At 36.9% G+C, this 18,738-nt stretch overlaps 1 protein-coding gene and 1 non-coding gene across 8 annotated transcripts in view; both read left to right on the top strand.

Annotated features, from left to right (window-relative positions):
* Window positions 1–17,991, top strand: part of LSM14A (LSM14A mRNA processing body assembly factor) — a 56,210-nt gene extending 38,219 nt beyond the window's left edge. The window contains exons 4-12 of one of the 7 annotated variants that reach the window (XM_032612314.1): window positions 662–784; window positions 5,835–6,014; window positions 6,296–6,361; window positions 9,716–9,898; window positions 10,004–10,175; window positions 11,278–11,509; window positions 13,595–13,671; window positions 14,920–14,956; window positions 16,889–17,991. In XM_032612314.1, the coding sequence (XP_032468205.1) occupies window positions 662–784; window positions 5,835–6,014; window positions 6,296–6,361; window positions 9,716–9,898; window positions 10,004–10,175; window positions 11,278–11,509; window positions 13,595–13,671; window positions 14,920–14,956; window positions 16,889–16,912 (1,094 nt within the window). In that variant the 3' untranslated portion in view covers window positions 16,913–17,991. Of the gene's footprint in view, window positions 1–661; window positions 785–5,834; window positions 6,015–6,295; window positions 6,362–9,715; window positions 9,899–10,003; window positions 10,176–11,277; window positions 11,510–13,594; window positions 13,672–14,919; window positions 14,957–15,871 lie in introns of all 7 variants that reach the window. The other 6 variants (XM_032612315.1, XM_032612316.1, XM_032612320.1 and 3 more) reach the window with 6 other exon arrangements.
* On the top strand, window positions 8,039–8,145 carry LOC116744872. The gene has a single exon (XR_004347200.1). It is a non-coding gene; the product is annotated as a U6 spliceosomal RNA (small nuclear RNA).
* Window positions 17,992–18,738: the final 747 nt, after the last annotated feature.

Here is an 18,738-nt window from a genome sequence, read left to right as displayed (position 1 = left end):
ATTGTCCACTGCCTTGGAAATGCTGGAAAAGCTCTTCATAGACCTGTCTGCTGATTTGACTATTTGTGCAGATACTTGGTGTTAAGATAATTGAACCTTAATGATGGTATTGAATGTACCATTTCTGCTACTTCTCTATCTGATGTACATCCTTGCTGTCCCATCTGTATAACTGTCCAGGAGAGTATTGCATATGTTAAAAAAATTGTTTGCATCCAAAGATGCTGGAGTAGGGCTTCCCTGGTGGCGTGGTGGTTGGGAGCCCGCCTGCCAATGCAGGGGACGCGGGTTCGAGCCCCGGTCCGGGAGGATCCCGCATGCCGTGGAGCGGCTGGGCCCGTGAGCCATGGCCGCTGGGCCTGTGTGTCTAGAGCCTGTGTTCCACAGCGGGAGAGGCCTCAGCAGTGAGAAGCCCACGTACCACAAAAAAAAAAAAGCCAAAACAAAACAAACAAACAAAGATGCTGGAGTATATATGGGCTTGCTTTTTATATATTGTCAAAAATTTCTCAAAGTATTTTTTGATTCAGTTTCATTAATTTCCAGTATTATTAATTTACACAAGTGCTATAGGGAGAGACAATTATCATTAAAATGCTGTGCTACTTTATATAATTGAAAGGTTTAAAATTTTTTGTCATTCAAAAAAATTTTCTTAAAGCTGGAAGCTCCTTGACATCCTTTGGAACAGAAGCATCAAACAGCGGTGCCCTATCCCAAAGTAGTGCAGTTGGTTCTGCCTTTACACAGGATACAAGATCTCTGAAAACACAGTTATCTCAAGGTAAGCTGTTTTTTCCTTCAAAATTTTCCATTCTAAATTTCTATAGATAGTAGTCTTTCTCTGAATGTAAGAGCTTTTGCAGGTTGTAACTCACATGTATAATTTCTACTTAGTTCTTTAAAAAAAAATTTTAATTGTTGTTCAATAAGTACATTATTGAATGACTTCTACTGTTCAGACTTTTTATAACTCTTAGATCATAAAACTGAAATGGTGAACATTGTCTAAGTTTGACCTTTTTTTTTTTTACAAAACAATTATATTACTTGTATATAATACTTACTGGTCAATCTCAGACACCACTGAGGATGAACTATCCTTGATGAATTTGAAATAGTAGCTGAGGAAACAAACTATTCATTATGCTGTTGCATCTTTCCTAGCATCCTCATAGAATCTAGAGCAGTGGCTCTCAGTGTGGGCCACTCACAATCAAATCATCTGATCTGGAATGCTTCTTAAAAATGTAGGTCCTGAGAACTGCTACATCAGAATCCCTGGAGCTTGGAGATCTGCATTTTAATAAGCTTAAAGGATCCTGTTTCATTTCTTTTTAATTCTGTCTTTCCACCAACCAGTCTCATAACCTTCAGTGGTCCCAGGATTCTTTATCTGCTGCTAAAGTGGGTGAAACTGGCCCATTGCTTTATATGGATGTTTACTTTTAAATAAAACAATGTAAAGTCATTTCAGAAAGATGCTATTATGATCAGGACAGTATTTTTTAAAGCACTTGAGGGTAAAATCAAGCCAATGCTAAACATAATCCTGTGTATCTCACTTTAGATATTTTGAAATAGTTGTAGTTACTTTTATTCATATTGATTTTTTTAAAACTTAATTTTTAATTTTTTAACATTCTAAAGATTTTTTGTAGGTAAATTAGAAATACACTAAGCGCACTGTATAGCACGGGAAGCTATATTCAATATCCTGTGATAAACCATAATGGAAAAGAATGTATATATATATATAAAATATATGTGTGTATATATATATGTATAACTGAATCACTTTGCTGTACAGTAGAAATTAACACAACTTTGTAAATGAACTATACTTCAATAAATTTTTTAAAAAAGAAATACACTAAGCATAGGAAGAAAATAAAAATACCTATAATCTCACCACCCAGAAATAACAAATATTTACATCCAGACTTTCATCTAGGTTAACATAAGTGTATATTTGTGTGTGTTTGTTATTGGTTTGTTAATTTTTTTAAGATTTCCTTCTTAGAGAAGATATTTAATCTTTTTAAGCTTTAGTGTTCCATACTATAAAACAGGACTTTACTGATAAAACAACAGACTTATTGTAAGGGTTAAATTTTTTTGAAATGTATCAGTGTCCTTAACATAATGCCTGACACATAGAACGTGCTCAGTAGATGTTAGCTATCTTAATTAATAACCAACATTAACCTTAATATTGAAGCACCAGAAGGATTCTTATTAAAATCATAAGTGAGGATTCCCTTTCTCATTGCTAGTCAGCATTGTTCTGGAATTTTTAGCTATGTCAGGAATACATGAAAAAGAAATAAGAAGTATTAATATTAGAATAGCATTATTTGCCAATGCTGACTTCCTACTTGGAGTTGAGAATTCACTGAAAAACTAGAACTAATATGAGACTTAAATTAGATAGAGGTAAAATGTAGAGAATAAGTATAAAAATCAGTAGATGTCCTAGGGCTTCCCCCATGGCTCAGTGGTTTAAGGATCCGCCTGCCAGTGCAGGGGACACGGGTTCGAGCCCTGGTCGAGGAAGATCCCACATGGCCGCAGAGCAGCGAAGCCCGTGAGCTACAACTACTGAGCCTGTGCTGTAGAGCCCATGAGCCACAACTGCTGAGCCCGCATGCTACAACTATTGAAGCCCACGTGCCTAGAGCCCATGCTCAGCAGTAAGAGAAGCCACAACAATGAGAAGCCTGTGCGCCACAGCGAAGAGTAGCTCCTGCTCACTGCAACTAGAGAAAGCCTTTGCACAGCAGTGAAGACCCAATGCAGCCAAAAATTAAATAAATTAAAAAAAAAAAATAGATGTCCTAAAACCTAACCCACTGATTATTAATGGGGATAAAAGAAGATGTTCACAATGATGAGAAATAGAAATTATATATAAAATACATAATAAGAAATATGGCCAGTCTCTATGATGAAAGATGCAAAATATAATAGAGGGACATAAAAGAAGTTACATGTAATCAAAGAAAGATATCTTATTCCTAGATAAAAAGATTTAGTATTAGGAAGACTTTATTTCTCATAATAATTAAATTTACTGTACTTTCAATAAATCTACATGGAATAGTAAGAGAACCTAATAAAATAGATACACAGACTATCTTAAAAATAAGCATGCAAGTATACCTAGATATGTTTTAAAAATACAAGTAATGAGGACTTCCCTGGTGGCACAGTAGTTGAGAGTCCGCCTGCCGATGCAGGGGACACGGGTTCATGCCCCGGTCTGGGAAGATGCCACATGCCGTGGAGCGGCTAGGCCCGTGAGCCATGGCCACTGAGCCTGCACGTCTGGAGCCTGTGCTCCGCAACCGGAGAGGCCACAACAGTGAGAGGCCCGCGTACTGCAAAAAAAAAAAAAAAAAAAAAAAGTAATGAGATAGGGCTTACCTCCTTAATAAAGTATACATAAAATAAAGCAGTACAGGAATAAATTTAGAGATGAATAGAGCAAAAGTCAAAAATAGATCCAAGTATAAATAAATAATTAGTATATGATAAAGATATTATTTTTAAATTAGTAGAGAAAGACTACTAAATGATCCATCCAGTAAATGATTTTGTGAACAGACAACTGCCTGATCACTTGGAAAAGTAACTCTAGAATCCTTCCCTCATACTTAAGGCTAAAATAAGTTTTGAATAGATTAAAATGTTTTTCTAAATTTAATTACATATTTATTAGAAGAAAGAGGTATGTTTAAATAAAACAATGGGAGAGGTGGCCTGAGAATCTGCATTTTGATTTCACCAACTAAAATTTTTGAAATTTATAAAATTTTAACACCTAGAATTTTCTTGTAACTGTAAGAATAAGAATGTGAAGATAACTCGGGGGTGTGTTTATTATAAAAGAGCTTTTGAGTTTATCCCTAATATGTCCAGTATCACCTGTATTTCCCTATTTATAACAAAATTGCCATCATGATGTAGTACCAGACTTTAATTACGAAGGTTTTCAAAATACAGGCACTTACCTGTGGCTAAGACTCCGTGCTCCCAATTCAGAGGGCCCAGGTTTGATCCCTGGTCAGGGAACTAGATCCCACATATTGCAACTAAAAGATCCCGCATACCATAACTAAGACCCAGTGCAGCCAAATAAATAAATATTAAAAAGAAAAACACACAGCAGTGAGTTATTACTTACTGTGATTGCCCTATCACTTGCAGTTCTGTAATATTGTGAGTCACAGGATCTTAAAGAAAAGCCTTAATGAAGTAAAGTTTTGTAAGTTTATAAGACCATTTAATGTACTATTATAAAATTACCTAAACAATAGGCTTTTCCAAAAACTTAACACTTGTTTGACAAATAAATCTGTTTATAAGGTGATAAGTGATTACAAAATGTTTTCTCTTAGACCAAAACTTGTATAAACCACTATGATTTCCCATTATAATCAGTGGGAAAATTACAGTGTTTCTATTAATGACAGAGTAAACTTTGTCATTAATGCTGGAAATGGTGACACACATTTGTAATTGCATACTTTAGTTAACCGTATATTTGGGGAGTATTACTAATAAGCAGTCCCTGAAGCACCTGGTGCACAACCAATGTGCTGTCAGTACTCACCAGTTCCCCAGTTTGGAGCCTGTGCAGATAGCACAGGTGGGTAGTAACATTTGCAGCATATTTGGGAATATTTTTTTTTTACATAAAATGAGGACAATTTTATAAAGCAAAACCTATTTTGGTGCAATATCATGGGATGTGAGAGCATCTTGAGCGGAGATTTATGGCAAACATTAGAGACAAAAAGCATGATGGGAGTGCCCAGTGTTACATTCTTCTGTTCATACTGTGACCAGGCTCTGACCTCATGGAAGAAAAAATGGAATTTGTAAGTACAAAACCCATATTAAGCAAAAATTTGCCAAGTGATCATTCAAACAGCAAAGGGTGAGTATGGCTACTGTGTAATTATCTGAAGGGTTTATTTGTTGCTGGCCTTTTAGTATTGATGTTTAATTACCCAAGACTCCAAGGAATCGAAGAATTTCACCTGACTTTCTAGTTCTTTACTTCCTTTATAATAGAAATTTAATTCAGATAATACTTATAGATATAAGGGTATCACTTTAGACATATCTTCAGAAAGTACTAAAAAAGTTAGGACTTCCCTGGTGGCACAGTGGTTAAGAACCCGCCTGCCAAAGCAGGGGACACGGGTTCAATCCCTGGTCTGAGAAGATCCCACATGCCGCGGAGCAACTAAGCCCGTGCGCCACAACTACAGAGCCTGCGCTCTAGATCCCGGAGCCACAGTTACTGAAGCCCGCGCGCCTAGAGCCTGTGCTCCGCAGCAAGAGAAGCCACTGCAATGAGAAGACCGTGCACCACAAGGAAGAGTAGCCCCCGCTGTCCGCAACTAGAGAAAGCCCGCACACAGCAAGGAAGACCCAAAGCACCCAAAAATAAATTTTAAAAGAAGTTAAAGCCTCTAGAAATAATGGCTAAAGTCTCAGTGTAATCTGGTGGTTGTGGTTATTGGGGAAAGCCTACATCTGACCTGCCTAAATTATCTTTGATAATACTCCTGGGGGATTTTGTACCAGATTTTGTTTGTTTGTTTTGGGGTTTATTTTATTTTATTTTATTTTTTTTACTGATCAAGTGACCAGCCCACTAAAGATAAACAGTTTTAAACTCTGGTCTAATGAGTAGATGGATTCAGATTGTGCTGAGGATTTGAATTGGTAGAAGTAAAACTCTAGACCTAGTTTTAGGATCTAGGTGATTTTGAAACCCCCAGAGGATAGGGATAGTTTCATATCTTTTGGTTACGTTTCAGGTCGTTCAAGCCCTCAGTTAGACCCTTTGAGAAAAAGCCCAACCATGGAACAAGCAGTGCAGACAGCCTCGGCCCACTTACCTGCTCCGGCACCTGTTGGGAGAAGGAGCCCTGTATCATCAACCAGGCCTTTACAATCAACCAGCCAAAAAGCAATAGAGAATCAAGAGCACAGGCGAGGTAGAACTTTAGCTATTTACTATTTTTTAATTGACTGGTCAACATCTTCCATTCAACTTACTTTCATTAAAAACATTTACTCTATGTAAATGATCCTAGAAAGTTTAAACTGAACTTGATAGAATGTTCAGTCTTTCAAATTTGACTCAAAGTAGTGATGGTGGTGGGGATATATAGATTTTTGGTTTTGTTCTGGGTTTGTTTGTTTTTCCATTTCTAACTTTCCAGAAGTTTTTGATTATGTGTCCTAAGTTAACTGTCACTTTCTGTGTGTTCTATAGCTGAAGTACACAAGGTTTCAAGACCAGAAAATGAGCAACTCAGAAATGATAGCAAGAGACAAATTGGTAAGTTGTTACTTGGATCTGAAAGCCTTATCCTATGCTTTTCAATAGAGGGAACATTTGAAATGTATGATGCATAATTACTATAAAGAAAGAATAGCAAGGGTTGGTGACTATAAAGGAGTAGCACAGGGGAGTTTCATTGTGGTAACAGACAGTTTTTTATCTTATGGTGGGGGTACTGTGGATCTGTATACGTAGCAAAATGTCATAGAACTGTACATAAAGACATACAAAAAAATGAGAACATCCAAAACTGTTGAAATCTGAATATGAGATCTATAGTATAGTTAATTATATTGTGCCAGTGTCCTGGTTTTTCCCAGTTTTTGATAATGTACAATAGATAATCAAGATGTAACTGTTGGAGGGGAAGCTGGGTGATAGGCATATAGAACCACTCTACTTTTATTTCAATTTTTTTTAACCTAATTATTTCAAAAGATTTTTTTTTTTTTTTAATCACGTGTCTGGAATAAACCCTACTTGATGGTAGGCAGTTGTCTATTGATATATTCTTGAATGTTATCTGCAAGTAGGACTTGTATATTTATATTTACATTGTTTTATGGCTTTCTCTTTTGTACTGTCTTTTGTATTTTTTTATGTTTTTGTGTCAGTTTCATGTTAGCATTATAAAATTGTTTTCTATGCTCTTAAGAATGGAATTGGGAGTTCCCTGGTGGCCTAATGGTTAGGACTCAGTGCTTTCACTGCCATGGCCTGCGTTCAATCCCTGATCAGGGAACTAAAATCCTGCAAGCCGCGTGGCATGGCCAAAAGAAAAAAAAGAATGGAATTATCGGGAACTATATTCAATATCCTGTAATATACTGTAATGGAAAAGAATATGAAAAAGAATATATATAACTGACTCACTTTGCTGTACAACAGAAGTTAACACAGCATTGTAAATCAACTATGCTTCAATAAAATAAATGTTTTAAAAAAGAATTGAATTATCTGTACCTTTAAAATTGAGAAGTTTTCTCATTAAAATTAAGCTCTGGGCTCCTTTTTTTTTTGAAGTAGTTATTCAAGGACTTTAACTTTCTTTCATTATTATTGATTTAATATGATTGTATACTTTCTTTACCTGTTTTGTAATCTATGACATTTACCCCAAATCCATCCATTTTATTCTTCTCAAATTTATTAGCAGAGAATAAATTATAATTATAAACTCTTCCAAATTAAAAAATAAAAGCAGTGTGTGATCTCTTTAATTACATAATAATTGGAAGATGCTCTTTCACTTAATTTTAGAAAGCTAGATACAATTTTAAATGTATAAACACTATTTCTTCTGTACATTTTTATATGTTTATGTTTTTATTTGTTGTTTTTTGATGTGGACCATTTTTTTTTTAAGCCTTTATTGAATTTGTTACAGTATTGCTTCTGAGTTATGTCTTGGTTTTTTTGGCTATGAGGCATGTGGGATCTTAGCTCCCCAACCAGGGATTGAACCCGAACCCCCTGCACTGGAAGGCAAAGTCTTAACCACTGGACCGCCAGGGAAGTCCCTATATGTATTTTATTTGTGCTGTGTGCCATAGAATTACAGAGGTTTTGGTTTGGTTTACTATGTTTCACTTTTTTTAATTTGGAAAAAGAATCCCTCTCTTCTCAAGGTAAAATAATTGCCATGCTTCCATCATTGAAAAATCGTGTAAAGTAGTGCACGCTTTGGCAGCACATATACTAAAATTGGAACGATACGGAGAAGGTTAGCATGGCTCCTGCACAAGGATAACATGCAAATTCATGAAGCACTGCATATTTTAATATAAAAAGAATATGTGTATATGTGTGTGGTGTGTGTGTCTACTGATTCACTTTGCTGTATACCAGAAACTAATACAACATTGTAAATCAACTATACTTCAATTTAAAAAATAAAATATAAATCATGTAAAGCAATAAATAAAAGTATCTCTCACTGCCCTTCAAAATTTAAGACAGAAATACTGTGCTGTAATTTCTGGCTTTTGGCCAAGACATTTTCAGTAGTAGAGCTGAATATTTAAACATCCTGCTTGTCTAGATTTAAGTGTCTGGATATACTGCTGTGGGTTTTTGAGGTTTGTTTTCTCAAACTTAGACAATTTGCCAAATTTTAGTGAACAGTGAGCACAAACCTGTCTATTACTCTGTAGTCGCTTCTGATCTTTATCAGTATGTGTTAAACATTTCACATAATTATAATCATTGAATTCATAGTGCTTTGTGCTCTATATTTTTCTGTTAACCAACATCAAATACTATTCCATGTTTCTCTTTTAATTTTTTTCTTCTTAACTGTTCTTCTTGTGTTGGATATTTGGGTTCTCAAGTTTTCACTATAATTTATGCTACTTTGGTATTGCTTTATCATACCTCATAAATCTTGTTATTGTATTAAATTGTAGAGAAAAATAGATACAGGAAGACTTGAAAAATATGGAGCCATTTAGAGGGAGACAGTAAAGGTGAAGCAGGAAGTGGTTGGAGTGGTTGAGACCATGTACGTCTTTTCTTTTTTTAAAAAAATATAAATTTATTTATTTATTTTTGGCTGCGTTGGGTCTTCATTGCTGCACGCGGGCTTTCTCTAGTTGCAGTGAGTGGGGGCTGCTCTTCATTGCTGTTCACGGGTTTCTTATTGCAGTGGCTTCTCTTGTTGTGGAGCACGGGCTCGAGGCGCGTGGGCTTCAGTAGTTGTGGCACACGGGCTCAGTAATTGTGGCTCGTTGGCTCTAGAGCACAGGCTCAGTAGTTGTGGCTCACAGGCTTGGTTCTCTGCGGCATGTGGGATCTTCCCGGACCAGGGATAGAACCCGCGTCCCCTGCATTGGCAGGCAGATTCTTAACCACTGCGCCACCAGGGAAATCCGAGACCATGTACTTCTTGTCTTTTGTGTTATCTTGCAATTTGTGCTGCTAAATGTTCATCTATTTTTCTCACTATAAATCTTGATTTCTATGATCCTTTCCATAAAAGTCTTCCTGAATTTTGAGAACCCAATATATATTTGACATTTTGTAGGTATTAGGGATATAAGAAGAACAAAGTAATTTAGTACAGAAGTCTCCCAAATTGTTTGGTTGTATACTGTATCAGTAGCATGTATGAGTGTAAACCCCATAGATATAAATTTCACGTGTGCCATTTATAAATTTCATGTTTATAAATTTTATATGTGCTCTTCTCAGTCTATTATGTATTAAATGTTTGTGAAACTTCATCTTTTTTATATTAAAAAATACAAATATCGTCATGTGTATAGAGACTTGTAAGCATTTCTCTTGTTGACCATAAAGACCACAATAATAGCTTCTGCTCTAAACCAGCTTGTTCTTTCTTTATTAATATAGTTCCAGGTGCTCCTTCAGCTCCAAGGAGAGGGCGTGGGGGTCATCGAGGTGGCAGGGGAAGATTTGGTATTCGACGAGATGGTCCAATGAAATTTGAGAAAGACTTTGACTTTGAAAGTGCAAATGCACAATTTAACAAGGAGGAAATCGACAGAGAGTTTCATAATAAACTTAAATTGAAAGGTGAGTTTTTATTTTTCTATTCAAAAAATACTCTTATTTGACTTGTGAATTATGGATGTTTAGTACAAGTCTTGACTTTTATGGTATGTGCTTGTTTTTCATTAGAAGATAAACTTGAGAAACAGGAGAAGCCTGTAAATGGTGAAGATAAAGGAGACTCAGGAGTTGATACCCAAAACAGTGAAGGAAATGCAGATGAAGAAGATCCACTTGGACCTAACTGCTATTATGACAAAACTAAATCTTTCTTTGATAATATTTCTTGTGATGATAACAGGTAGTCTTTTAAGCTGCTCTTATGCTCTTAGGAGGTTGAAGTGTGAAATGAATTCTTATAAATTCACAAAGTTTAATGAATACTTAAAAATATCTAGGGACTGCCCTGGCAGTCCAGTGGTTAAAAATCCGCACTTCCAATGCACGGGTTCAATCCCTGGGTGGGGGGGCCACGGGTTCAATCCCTGGTCGGGGAACCAAGATCCCGTATGCTGCAATGTGTGGCAAAAAAAAAAAAAAAATCTAATGACTACAATTGTTTAATGATTTATTTTGCTAAAAGAAGATAATCTATACTAAAATTTTAAATGATATTGCTCTTTGAGAAAAATAAATAATCATATACTTTTGTTTGGGGATGCATTCACATTTGAAAATTAGTAAATAAAAATAGAGGCATTCATCTAACACCTAAACACCTTTTACTTTACCCCTCTACAATGTAGTTCAGATGAAGTTTGCTGATACAGTAAAGCTCTGCTATATTGCAGTAAATGTGGATCCAGAAAACTGGTTAATTAAAGGATCCAACATAACAAACTAAGAGTTCCAGGGTTTCTGCTGCCTGATCCTAATTGTCCTCCAGGCTGCAGTTTGGTGCCACCTGGTGGCAGTTTTCTACTTCACTTTAAACGTGGATGGGGATGATTCTGAATCCTCTGATTATCTGGGCTGTGGGCCAGCAGCAGCAATTCAGACGCTTCAGGCGTCAGGTTCAGAGGTTGGGCCAGGAGCGTACTAGGAACTCAGGGATCTATCCTCCATCTCTTCACATCCTGAGACAGGGTTTCCTTTCCTGGCTTTGCCCTTTCTTCCTTTGGGGCTGATTGGAGGGTAGAGTGAATTGCCAATCCCATTTATTGGGGCTGTTGTCAGTTTCTTTGTATTATCAACTGCATTTGCAAGAAGCTTAATACCAGTCATATTTTCACATGAATTATAGGAACATATTGCCATGGACAGCTTGTGATGACTTAGATAAGGTGCTTATTTTTGATTCTTAGGAATTACTTAGCCTTAATTTGGGAATCAGTGCTGCATAGTTTTGCTGGAAAATGTTCTTTAAAACTTGATACACTAAAGATTATTTGTTCTCATAATAGAGAACGGAGACCAACCTGGGCTGAAGAAAGAAGATTAAATGCAGAAACATTTGGAATCCCACTTCGTCCAAACCGTGGCCGTGGAGGGTACAGAGGCAGGGGAGGTCTTGGTTTCCGTGGTGGCCGAGGACGTGGTAGCGGCCGAGGTGGTAACTTTGCCACTCCTCGAGGATTTCGTGGTGGATTCAGAGGAGGTCGTGGGGGCAGGGAGTTTGCAGATTTCGAATATAGGGTAAGTATTATTATGTGCTTTGGGGTTGGCTTGCAGTTGTATGAAATTCAAAATGTTTTAAACTCTTATCTATTAGAGGTGAATATTTTTAGGGCATTTGTATAACTTCCATTTGACTTTTCAGTGGAGGATGTACCTGATTAGGATATTTATATAATTTTAAGGAGCAGTAACTTCTTGGTTAATGAATCTAATTCTTTTTTAACTATTTTCTTTTCAGTTGGAGGAAGTAAAGAGATAGAAATGTGATATTCTTTTTTATCTTTCTGTTATAAAGCCATGGTTTCAGATTTAATGGACTGGTAAAATTTCTTCCAAAAACCTGTTAAGAGACTGACTTAGGATTAATTTCTTTTCCTTAAAAAAATTTTGTTGTTGTTGTTGGAGGCACAGGGGCTCACTAAAAGATATTATATGGTACAGAAAAGAGCCATATTGTATCACCTTTATTTCATATTACAAAGTATGCTTCAATACCAAGAGAATCTAGGAAGAACATATTTAAAGGGGTCTTTAAGTCAGTGTTACTATCCTAGTCATCGATTTTAGGGATAGTGGAGAGGAAAGTATATAATCAAAGAAACGATCAAAATCCTATCATAAAGAAGTCTACTAGGAATTACATAGGGCAGCTAGAGACAAAAAGACCGGGACTTCCCTGGTGGTGCAGTGGTTAAGAATCCGCCTGCCAGCACAGGGGACATGGGTTCGAGCCCTGGTCTGGGAAGATCCCACATGCTGCGGAGCAACTAAGCCCGTGCCCCACAACTACTGAGCCTGCATACCACAACTACTGAAGCCCGCACACCCTAGAGCCCTGCTCTGCAGCAAGAGAAGCCACCGCAGTGAGAAACCCATGCACTGCAATAAAGAGTAGACCCCGCTCACTGCAACTAGAGAAAGCCTGCACACAGCAACGGAGACCCAAAGCAGCCAAAAATAAATTTTAAAAAAAAAATTTAAAAAAAAAAAGAAAAGGAAAAGAAACAAAAAGACCTACTAGCAGGAATTTCATTATTCAATATTTAAAACTGGTCATTGTTGAGATCCCTTTTGAAGGGTCATTGTTAGTGGCTTTTGGATCTGTTCTGTTAATTTTGATGCCTTTAGTATTGTGTCATCACAGCCAAGGCTGCTGAAAATTAGCCTCAAGTCGTTAGCTCAGGATACCCAGCCATGGTAGATGCAGCCTGATGTGGCTTCAGCACTTCTAACTTGCAAAATGGCCATTTCAGCTAGGGGACTGTGTCTTAGGAACTACAGAACTCCTCTTCCTTGCCACTATTACTCCTCTTGAGGTTGCCAGTGACCTTTGCTTATAGAATTCAGTAGCCTTTTCACAAATATTTGCCCTTAACTACTCTGCAATATTTGACACTGATAACTGCCCACCCAACGTGGAGTCTTTCTTCCTGCTTTTTGTTTTTTTTAACACTTTTTGATATTTCTCTCTTTATAAAAATAACGTATGTTCCTTAACACAGCCTGTAAGGTGCTTCATGATCTGCCTGTTTCTCCAGATGAGAGGTCTAGTACTTGCTCTAGATCTTGTTGCCAGTGGGACTGCCCTTTTCTTCATTCATTCTGCTACACATATGTGGGTCTTCTTGCTCTTGTTTAGTGCCAAGCTTATTCCTATCTCATGACATTTTTACCCATTCCTTCTGCCTGCAATGTTCAGTTTGCTCCATTGTGTTCATGTTTGCACTTCAGCATAGGCTCGAGCTTTCCCTCTCTCCTCTCCTGCAGCAATTTCCCCCTCCCCTTTCTGAGCTTGTCTATTCATAGCTTCTAATCAGTTTTTCAACTTGGACCTTGTATGCTTTCACTTACATTTTTCTATATTTACTTGCATTGTGTCCTGTGATTAACTTAAACTTAACCTTCCTCAGAATGTCCTCATCATCTTCTCACTTTCCCATCATCTCAGTTTGGTATTCTTTTGTCTACCAGGCTGTGGAGGTATCCATGATCATGGGCCATTTCCACATCACCACATTCATTCCTTTGAGGCGTTTCTGCCAACTACCATAATAACCCACTGATTGGTGTTTAGACCTTCAGTTTCTCTTTACCTCACTTCAGGCATATCAGCTACCTGTTGAAGAACCTATGGCAACTCCTGTTGAAGACCACATTGAGTCAGCTTGGTTTGAGAAAAAGTACGTTTAAATTAGACCTTGATCCTGATGAGAATTTTAGTAATTTTTGCTAGTATGACCTCAGTTGAGTTGTTAAACCTTTCTGGCTCTCAGTTTTGCACAGTTTTATTTCAGACACACCATTAAAGTCTCAGAGTTGGAAAGCATCTGAGAGTTGTGACCTCCTGGCCAAACCAAAAACCTCTTCTGTTGGTATCCTTTATGAGGGCTGGGAACTTATTACACTTTCTAAGAGCATCCATCCCACCCCAGGTGTGCTCTAATTATTAGGATTTCACAGACACACACATAATTTGAACAAAATCTTTTTCCCTCTACCTTCTAAACTTATTAGTTTAACTCTACCCTTGTCTATACACAGAATATATACTCTTCTTCATAATGATTTTTCATATATTTGAAAAAGTTAGCTGTCATGTTGTGTAAGACTGGATCATTAATTCCCTTTATCTGAGCAGTCATCAGTAAACCTTTGAATAACCACTGTGTGCATAGAATATGCACTTATTAACGCAAACCTTCGTTTTCAGGCCGTGTCTCACTGTTCAGCCATTTTGAGCCTTTAGTTAAAACTCCTATCATATATATTGTAGAATTAGAATGCATTGTAGAGGTTGTCTGCATGAGCCTTTATCCGCACTAATGTATCCCTGACAGATAGTTCAACCTCTGCTTGGGTGTTTCAAGGAGTGGTAGATTCACTAGACCTCAGGCTGATGGCTAGAAGGTTCTAATGTGACATTGCACTGCCTGCTCGTTTTACTCTGTAAGGGTCCCACTGGATATATCCAGCCCCATTTATTATTACCCTTTAACCTGTCCGATTCAAGCAGTTGACTCATGGTCATCTCTTATACACACTGCTTGATTCCAACTCTGACTTCATTCATTGACCAAATATATTGAATTCTTCGTATATGCCAAGCTCTATGCTGGACATTGGTGGTAACAAAACACATGCAGTCCCAGCCTTCTTGATGTTTATGGTCCAGTGGGAAGACAGACCCAGCTGAAAGACAGGGGCTTCCTTTCAGTCTTGCCTAAGGTTTGCTCTATCCTTAGAAACTTCTCTTCCTTCCTCCACTGATTTCTTCCTTTTCTGACCTCCTGTGGTATCTGCTCTCATCACCACACATTTTACATATACTTATATTCCCTATTTCATGTGTTTTGTTTTGTTCTGCATTGCTAACTAGGCGGGAGCCTCTTGGCATTAGTGAATATGTATTTTACTTTTCTTTCCACCAGAACACCTATCTCAGCATGGAGCCATAGTGGGCTTGAAGTAAGTACTTAGCATGTTGATTAGGAATAAGTTACTTCAGTGAGGCTGAAGGTCCATCAGTATGGCTAGCCATTGCTTGTCCATTCCAAAGTTGCATGATCCTTCTGTCTGCCACTAGATCCCAGACCTTCTCAGCAGCCTGTTCCTTCTAAATCATAGCATCTGGCACCTTTAAAGGTGGAAGTAGTGATTGACCACTATTACATAAAGGAAATTTACCTTCTAAGATTATACTTGTTTCTGAAGCATCTAATACTTCTCAGAGATGAAGTACAGTGGCATTTGCAGCAGCCTTCATGTAATGGGTTAGCTTTGTTCTTTATGCTCCACTGACATGAACATTATAAGCAGATCTGGTTGTTTAATGAAAACATGGGTAAAGATAGGATCATATATTTTTTTTTAGAACTCCTTAGAAATATCAGTCAAACTAGAACTTCTCTCCCACCCTACTTTAATAGATAGTTAGGAAACCAAGGACCCAGAGGAGTTAACTCTCTTGATCTAGGTATAAGCTTAGCCAAAATTTAGTCTTCGGCTTCTGAGTTTTCCTTAGGATAATGTTAGAAACATAAACTTGTGGTGAGTTTGGTCCTATGGTGCTTTTTCTTTTCTTTCTTTTTTGGGGGCTGGGAGATCAGGCTGGGGCTAATGAGAGAGTGGCCCACTCCTATTTTATACGCTGCTGCTAAGGAGGTTAAGCTGCCATGGTGGGTGAGACAGGTTGCCTTTCATTTGAGTCTGTGTTTCTTCAGAGAGGGTCCAGAGACAACAAGGTATCTGAAATGACTCAGCATGGTACTCTCTCCCTTTCCCCTTTTATTTTCTCCTTTCCTTCCTGCTACTTCTCTGTTTCCTTCTCCCCTTTCCCTCCCTCTTTCCCTTTCTATCTCGCTTTCTTTTTTTACCTTTCAGAAAATCACAGCTTTTGAACCCTAAAAGGTCTGGATTGATCATACAGCTTTCTGAAAGGTAAAAAAAAAACACAGGGCATGTGAAGGTTGGCACTGGTGGGGGACAGACATCAGGATCATCTTCAGCTTATTTCTTTCTGTATCAACTTACACCATGCCGTTTGTATTCTAATTTAATAACATTGTACAAATGGTTTGGTGTTGTATACACAGATAAAATTAAGTTTTTAACGTAGGCAGTGTGTATTTCTAACAGTCAGGGTGAGAATCAGCAGTAAAAATCAGGTAGCAACTAGTAGCAGCTAGCTGGTAGCAACTAGTCCTGAGGAAAAGAGAAGCCCTTGGCTCTGTGTACAGGCATTTGGTTTAGGATTAATCTCACTGGAAAGCTAGAGGCTCCTTGAGATTTTTATTGCTTTCTCCCTGGTTGCTTTTAAAAACATTTCCCAGGCAGCGCTCTGATTTTCAGAACTTATTTCAGATTTAAAAGTTGTCCTTTTAAAATGAATTTCCAAATCCTTGCTTTCTCCTGACATGAAACTGTGGAGAAGAGAAATGTTATTTTACCACCTGGATATTTTATTGCTTAGTAAAGATATCAAAGACTCGGGAATTTTATTTATCTTCTTCCAAAAAATGTTGTCAGTTGTATTTGATGAGTTTGACTACTATGATGAAGGCTTAATTTTTTTTTTAATTATTAGGACGGCACCAAAGGTAGTAGGGTGTGCCTATATCTTCGTAGGGGGCCTTCTTGCTAGGACAAGCCCACAGCACCACTGCTTTAACCTCTACTAACTGGAAAATACACTTAACAGATAATGAGCTACTGCTGGGTGTGTAAGTTATAAAAAGTGTTTCCTGGAAATCAGTGAAACGAGTTTATACGTGAAAGTAAGAGGAGGATATATTTAAAGGTTATGAAAAATATACTTAAAATAAAGCAGATTTAAAAGAAATACTTATTAATAAACCCCAATAGTTTGAAACATGAGCTAATTTTTTTTTTCCTTTTTAGAAAGACAACAAAGTTGCTGCATAGTCTGCAAACAAGTCTTTGAAAATAGATGGATTTTTAGCTCTTCGTGGTCCTGAGAATTGGTTTCAGTCTTTGAGAAGAATGAAAAAGTGAATTTGCTGTATATTTGTCACCAGCACTGGGTTTTTGTTTGTTTGTTTGTTTGTTTTTCTGCTTAATTTCAAAGATACAATACAGTTAATTTTGGGGGTGGGAGGGAAGGCTCATCTTAATAAATGAGCATTAAATATATTTGGAATAGCAGAAGGTTAAGTAATTTCTTATGTATAGTTAAACTAAAGCAGTACTCCAGTGGAACTTATAAGTATTTTTTCATCACTGAAAGGATTTTTCTTATCACTAAATTGTATTTGGCAGTTATTGTGAGTTGCCTGCAGATAGGGCCGTGATACTGTTTTGAGCCACAGAAGGAAGGGTCTGTGTGTCTATGTGTCTGTGTGTCTGTCTATATCTTTCTTTTTCTTTCTTTCTTTCTTTCTTTTTTTGGAAATCCTGTAATAACCCTTCTGAGGTAGCTTATTTCGTCAATTAATTAGGGTGCTGGATGGTAGAGAATTTTGTCAGTCAACTATGTACACACAGTAAATACTGTTTCTTAGGCAAAGGTAACTTTTTTATATAGTTGTAAAATTCCATTATATTCCATTGCCAAAGAAACATTAAGAACTTTGTATAGCTGTATAAAAAGCAACTAATTTTTTAAAGAATAAACATTTTAAAGTCAGCAAACATACTGTGTCCTTGCAGAAGTTGATGTGCTGAGGAGCAGAAGTATGGGTGGGTCTTTTTTTCATAGCTTTTCAGGCTTAAGATTGTTTATTTTGATTTTTTTTTTAAATGTTTGGAACGTAAATGAAGATTTGATACATTCTTTCATTATCTAAAAAGGGTAAATTACTTATGCTCATTGTAAGAACTTTATTTTGTAGCAAATGGCATATCACAGGATTTATCCACATAATAGATATTTTCAGTATACAAATGTAAATAATCATAGATAAGAATGTACTTAGCTGTATTTTCAAATAAGTAACCCCCCCCCCTTTTTTAAGACAATAAAACTAGGTGTCAATTAACCTGTTCTTCCTGATATGCCTGGAGTTTTGTTGTGATACCTTGACTCTTTCCATTATATTTCAAGATGATTCAGAGTGTTAGAAATTATTTTGGCAACCTATAAGATATCAAAACACTGGTCCTTAGACCTGTGACCCACAAATGACTCAGTATAGAGTTAATTGCTAAAATTATTAGTAAATCTTTTTGACATTTTAAGCTATAGTGGGAAAAAAAATCTGGCCACTTTGTGTTTTTATGAAGGCCGTGGAATAAAGGGATCCAAAGATTAAATATTTTTATCTATTTTGATTTTTGTTAACTTTCTCCTTAAAATATTCAGTAGTGATAAAGATATGGAAAATTGCACTGTAGGAGAATTGGAGTATATAAAGGTGGTTGATAGTTTAAATTTTAATTTTATATCTTTTGTGTAGCTCCAGAAGAAAATGTTTTGTAATTTGGTTTCATTATTAAGGTCCAGTACTTGGCAGCCATAGTTTAGATAATATTGTTTAATACTGTTTGCTCGCATGTTAACAACAAAATCTTTTGGAGGACCCATAAATCATGGCATTGAACACATTTCTGAGGCATTCTGAACATCAAAGCAAGTGCTATGGCAGTACCTGTGTAGACTATTAGAGATGTCCTGGGGCTGATTTGAAAAAAACAAAAACAAAAAAAAACTGTAAATAACAGTTCTACACGCTCTGAAAATATGAATTCATGCATTTTCCAAGCCCTCTGCGTCATTGACTAGGGCATTTGGT

The sequence above is a fragment of the Phocoena sinus genome, chromosome 19 (assembly GCF_008692025.1).
Source record: "Phocoena sinus isolate mPhoSin1 chromosome 19, mPhoSin1.pri, whole genome shotgun sequence".
NCBI lineage: Eukaryota > Metazoa > Chordata > Mammalia > Artiodactyla > Phocoenidae > Phocoena > Phocoena sinus.
The sequence above is the reverse complement of the archived record's forward strand: the minus strand, read 5'-3'. Positions and strand labels throughout refer to the sequence as shown.